Below are 5818 nucleotides of genomic sequence, written 5' to 3'. Positions count from 1 at the left end.
GACTGAGACAATTATTATTGTCATGTAACATTGATGGCCTTCCTATATTTAGAAGCAAAAATGATGCTTTGTGGCCAGTTCTCTGTGCAGTAATGAATATTACACCTTTGAAAGTCTTTCCAGTTGTCCTCATGTATGGACGTTCTAAGCCAAGTGATTTAAATTTCTTATATGATTTTATATCTGATATGGATGACCTTTTGTTGCATGGGATTCAGTATGGTAACAGAACTATCAACATAAAATTACAATGTGTAATTTGTGATGCACCTGCTAAGGCTATGGTGAAGTCCATAAAACTGTTTTCAGGTTATTATGGCTGTGACAAATGTGAACAGAAAGGTACTTGGATGGGGAAAATGACATATCCAGAAGTAACAAATTTAACCATTAAAACAGACACACGCTTCCGTAATCAATCTATCTCGCAACATCATCATGGTAAATCACCATTCTGTGACTTGAACATAGACTTAATTGCAGCGTTTCCCATTGACTATATGCACCAGGTGTGCCTTGGTGTTATGAAGCGACTTCTTGTCACCTGGATACGGAAAAACACATTTAAATTATGTAGCCGCCAGATTTCTGAAATTAGTGCTAGATTGGTGAGCATAAAAGATTTTGTGCCCAATATTTTTGCACGTAAACCACGAGGTTTGGAAGAAATTGACAGATGGAAGGCAACTGAATACAGACAGTTTCTTCTCTACACAGGAAAGCTTGTATTGAAAGGTATTCTACCCCAAGAGATGTATGATCATTTCTTTACTCTCAGTGTTGGTATAAGTTTTCTTGTTTCGTCCACATGTATGTCCTTAAAATACGGCAAATATGCTCATGACCTTTTGCTGAATTTTGTATCAAGGTGTGGTGATCTGTATGGGAAAGATTTTCTAGTCTACAATGTTCACAGTTTGATTCATCTAACAGCAGATGCTGAGGAACATGGTACTCTTGACAGTTGTTCAGCTTTTCCATTTGAAAATTATTTGCATCAGCTGAAAAAGATGGTCAGATCAAGTAAAAATCCAATTGTCCAAATTACAAAAAGAATAAAGGAGGCTGAAAATACCATGATTTATAAAACATCTCCAGATAATAAAATTTCTCATAAATTTCCTAACAATGTATATTCGTTACCTGGATATAATTGCTGTGAAGTGTTAAGGACTGTACACAGCCGAAGAAGTGAAGAAAATTACTTCATTGTTAGGGTATATCCTTTTCAAAGCCCAATATTTACTAGTCCTTGTGATTCAAGAATATTTGGGGCCTTCAATGTTAATCCACGTAAGGACTTTTTAAAAAAAGTGTATAGGATTAACACATCAACCAGAGGAATGTTAATCAAGAAAACAGAAAGTACTTATATCTTCTTGTCAATACTACATGATTTATGACTAGTAAGTTTCTTGTGATTGTTTTTGATTCTTGTGCAAGCTGTAGGAATACTCTTTGCTTACATTGCAAACTTTTAACTTTAGTAAAAAGTATTGTTCACCATCATAACATATTAGAATTAAGGTTAACATTGTTGTTTAGTACTATATAAAATTAGTGACTGCTTATTTTCTTAGACACTGATAATGTGCTGCAGAAAATGTCCCTAATCAGTTTAAATTTGTAGATGGCTGAATCTGAAAATAAATACATCGTTGTGGAAGATGAAGAAGGAGAATTGTCAATCATCCATATCAAATGGATGTTTAGTGCATCTGATGTAAGTCAATATATATATATATTGTTTATTTGCAAAATTAAAACATTAGTATTTAAAATATGTGTATATGATATATGTTGATAGATTTAGAGATATATATGTATATAATATATGAAATACAGTGGGGCCTCGATTTATGAGACATACATTTACATATACATATATTTACAAATATATGTCCCCTTTCCAGGGATCAAACGTGGGCTATTGGCCACGTGAAAACCAATCATCGAAAGCCAAAAGAGGAGAAATACCAGACCCATCAAAATGGAGACGTTTCAACATCAGCAAGATTTATTCCATTGATAGTAATTAAATACAAGCATTGATTCATATGGTTAAATCAAAAATTTCTCAATGTTTTGATGTTATACAAAGTTTCGTAATAATGAATTATATATACTCTAATTTTTATTATAGGTACTTGGGAACTTGCCCTAAAACACCTTAAAAAGGCAGAAGAAACGTCAAATATGGAAAGTGACACAGACACAAGTTATCACCGTAGGGCAGTAAAATACAGAAGAATACCAAATGATGTGGATGGAGGTATGTAGGAATGAATGTTTAGAGTTATTCAAAATAATTGTTAAAAAAATTAAACATGATTGGCTTAATGGAACAAATAATCTTATTTACTAGGTAATATATTTTGCTAGGTAATATATTAAAATATATATATAGATATATGTTAATAGCTTTTCTGAATGCATTAAACGTTTTTGTTTCAGACAGTGAAGATTTACCACCAAGAAAAGTAACTGTTTCCATGCCCCGAAAGACTGCCGAGTGTAAGCTGACTCTAGATGAACATCAAAATAATATGATACAGGAATCAGGTAATTTAATTTAATTGAAAACATTTTATTTCTTTTTGAATGATGGTTTTCTTTTTAACAGAACAAGACAGAACTGGACAGAACTATTTTGTATTTAAAACTATTTTGTAAATATTTTCTATACAATGCTAATACGCTTCCACCCCTGACAGAATCATGTGGGACCAGCAAGTCTATCTGCAGGCCCAGTAAAATACCTTCCCCTCAAACTCCTAGACAAGACAGAACTGGTAAGCTTTAAGTAACTGGAGAAACATTTACATACACAGATAGTAACGTACTTGTGTATGATTTTAATGTAATATATTTTTACCAGCCTTCAGGGTGATGGAAACACTTTAAATGGTGTCGCTCCATTGTGTGAAACAAAATTTTTTAATGCATTCATAAAAGCTATAAGCTAATGTAATAATTCAATAATTACTATTTGTAGTTTTATGTATTTAAAACTATTTTGTAAATATTTTCTATACAATGCTAATACGCTTCCACCCCTGACAGAATCATGTGGGACCAACAAGTCTATCCACAGGCCGAGTACAAAACCTTCCCCTCAAACTCCTAGACAAGACAGAACTGGTAAGCTTTAAGTAACTGGAGAAACATTTACATACACAGATAGTAACGTACTTGTGTATGATTTTAATGTAATATATTTTTACCAGCCTTCAGGGTGATGGAAACACTTTAAATGGTGTCGCTCCATTGTGTGAAACAAAATTTTTTAATGCATTCATAAAAGCTATAAGCTAATGTAATAATTCAATAATTACTATTTGTAGTTTTATGTATTTAAAACTATTTTGTAAATATTTTCTATACAATGCTAATACGCTTCCACCCCTGACAGAATCTTGTGGGACCAACAAGTCTATCTACAGGCCGAGTACAAAACCTTCCCCTCAAACTCCTAGACAAGACAGAACTGGTAAGCTTTAAGTAACTGGAGAAACATTTACATACACAGATAGTAACGTACTTGTGTATGATTTTAATGTAATATATTTTTACCAGCCTTCAGGGTGATGGAAACACTTTAAATGGTGTCGCTCCATTGTGTGAAACAAAATTTTTTAATGCATTCATAAAAGCTATAAGCTAATGTAATAATTCAATAATTACTATTTGTAGTTTTATGTATTTAAAACTATTTTGTAAATATTTTCTATACAATGCTAATACGCTTCCACCCCTGACAGAATCATGTGGGACCAGCAAGTCTCTCTACAGGCCGAGTACAAAACCTTCCCCTCAAACTCCTAGACAAGACAGAACTGGTAAGCTTTAAGTAACTGGAGAAACATTTACATACACAGATAGTAACGTACTTGTGTATGATTTTAATGTAATATATTTTTACCAGCCTTCAGGGTGATGGAAACACTTTAAATGGTGTCGCTCCATTGTGTGAAACAAAATTTTTTAATGCATTCATAAAAGCTATAAGCTAATGTAATAATTCAATAATTACTATTTGTAGTTTTATGTATTTAAAACTATTTTGTAAATATTTTCTATACAATGCTAATACGCTTCCACCCCTGACAGAATCATGTGGGACCAGCAAGTCTCTCTACAGGCCCAGTAAAATACCTTCCCCTCAAACTCCTAGACAAGACAGAACTGGTAAGCTTTAAGTAACTGTTGAAACATTTACATACACAGATAGTAACGTACTTGTGTATGATTTTAATGTAATATATTTTTACCAGCCTTCAGGGTGATGGAAACACTTTAAATGGTGTCGCTCCATTGTGTGAAACAAAATTTTTTAATGCATTCATAAAAGCTATAAGCTAATGTAATAATTCAATAATTACTATTTGTAGTTTTATGTATTTAAAACTATTTTGTAAATATTTTCTATACAATGCTAATACGCTTCCAACCCTGACAGAATCATGTGGGACCAGCAAGTCTCTCTACAGGCCCAGTAAAATACCTTCCCCTCAAACTCCTAGACAAGACAGAACTGGTAAGCTTTAAGTAACTGTTGAAACATTTACATACACAGATAGTAACGTACTTGTGTATGATTTTAATGTAATATATTTTTACCAGCCTTCAGGGTGATGGAAACACTTTAAATGGTGTCGCTCCATTGTGTGAAACAAAATTTTTTAATGCATTCATAAAAGCTATAAGCTAATGTAATAATTCAATAATTTCTATTTGTAGTTTTATGTATTTAAAACTATTTTGTAAATATTTTCTATACAATGCTAATACGCTTCCACCCCTGACAGAATCTTGTGGGACCAGCAAGTCTATCTACAGGCCGAGTACAAAACCTTCCCCTCAAACTCCAAGACAAGACAGAACTGAAAGCTCTCCTTTCGAAAAATCTAGTAAGTACCGATTTATTATGTGTTGATTATTTTTTGTTATACATACAAGAAAATACATTGAGGGAGAGTACAGACTTGAAATTTTACATTCTTGTAAAGCAACTAAGTAGATGATGGTAGTATCATCAAACAATACAGGTTTAATCATGTTAGAGACATAAAGCAGATCATTGATGTATATAACAAATAGGAGGGGGTCATAGGATGCTGCCCTGTGTCACCCCTATCATAGAATGGGAGAGGTTACATAATTGAAGGCTACATGACAGTAGCCCATTTGACAGTGACCTGACACCAATGTGTCTGTCACTAAAATAGGATCCACTAAGGATCAATACATATATCATATATATGCAACACTAAATGCTTGTTCTAGTAAGCCTTTTTTTTTTGCAGTAACAGAAAAAATGGAATACATAATGAAGGAATTATCAAAATTGACATTTTTATCAGGGGATATCCTGAATATTGTCAAAATGACGGAAACCCATATGTCAAAAACACATGGAGATATACCAATCCTGGAAGACATTCTTCCATCCCCACTTGAAACTGTTGAGCAGGTGGAAAGTCTGTCACATGAGCTAAAAGTTAACAGTGAATATAAAAAGAGTATGGTAAGTGTTGCTTAATTCTTTTAGCCTGAGTATGGTAAGTGTTGCTGAATTTTTTTAGCCTTGTACATATGTCTTTTGATTAGTTTTTTTGCAGATGAAGGAAGGTGGGGTGGCACATAATTGATTGTTCAGTGTTATGTTTAAGGTACAAAAAAAACAAAAGCAAAAGTTACTCAAATTCGTTGATTTTTGTAATAGTTAAGAAGGAAAATATTTTAATGCTATTTATTTAATACAGTTGGAAATTAGAAAATCTAATGTTGAGATTGAAAGATATATATTATTCTCTAT

The 5818-nt window shown here is 32.8% G+C and overlaps 1 protein-coding gene across 1 annotated transcript; it reads left to right on the top strand.

Annotated features, from left to right (window-relative positions):
- Positions 1–1129: 1129 nt before the first annotated feature.
- Positions 1130–2576, top strand: LOC123752322 (uncharacterized). The gene is made up of 5 exons (XM_045734378.2): positions 1130–1406; positions 1631–1723; positions 1914–2031; positions 2144–2272; positions 2455–2576. Exons 2-5 carry the CDS (start codon positions 1631–1633, stop codon positions 2574–2576), a joined length of 462 nt encoding a protein of 153 aa, XP_045590334.2. The 5' UTR covers positions 1130–1406.
- Positions 2577–5818: the final 3242 nt, after the last annotated feature.

Source organism: Procambarus clarkii, chromosome 76, assembly GCF_040958095.1.
Source record: "Procambarus clarkii isolate CNS0578487 chromosome 76, FALCON_Pclarkii_2.0, whole genome shotgun sequence".
NCBI lineage: Eukaryota > Metazoa > Arthropoda > Malacostraca > Decapoda > Cambaridae > Procambarus > Procambarus clarkii.
This window is presented reverse-complemented; position numbering and strand designations above follow the sequence as displayed.

Coding starts and splice junctions, on each gene's coding strand:
- LOC123752322 (XM_045734378.2), top strand. CDS start 1,631: ATGGCTGAATCTGAAAATAAATACATCGTTGTGGAAGATGAAGAAGGA. Junction 1,724..1,913: donor GGATGTTTAGTGCATCTGAT/GTAAGTCAATAT, acceptor TCCCCTTTCCAG/GGATCAAACGTGGGCTATTG. Junction 2,032..2,143: donor CAAGATTTATTCCATTGATA/GTAATTAAATAC, acceptor TTTTTATTATAG/GTACTTGGGAACTTGCCCTA.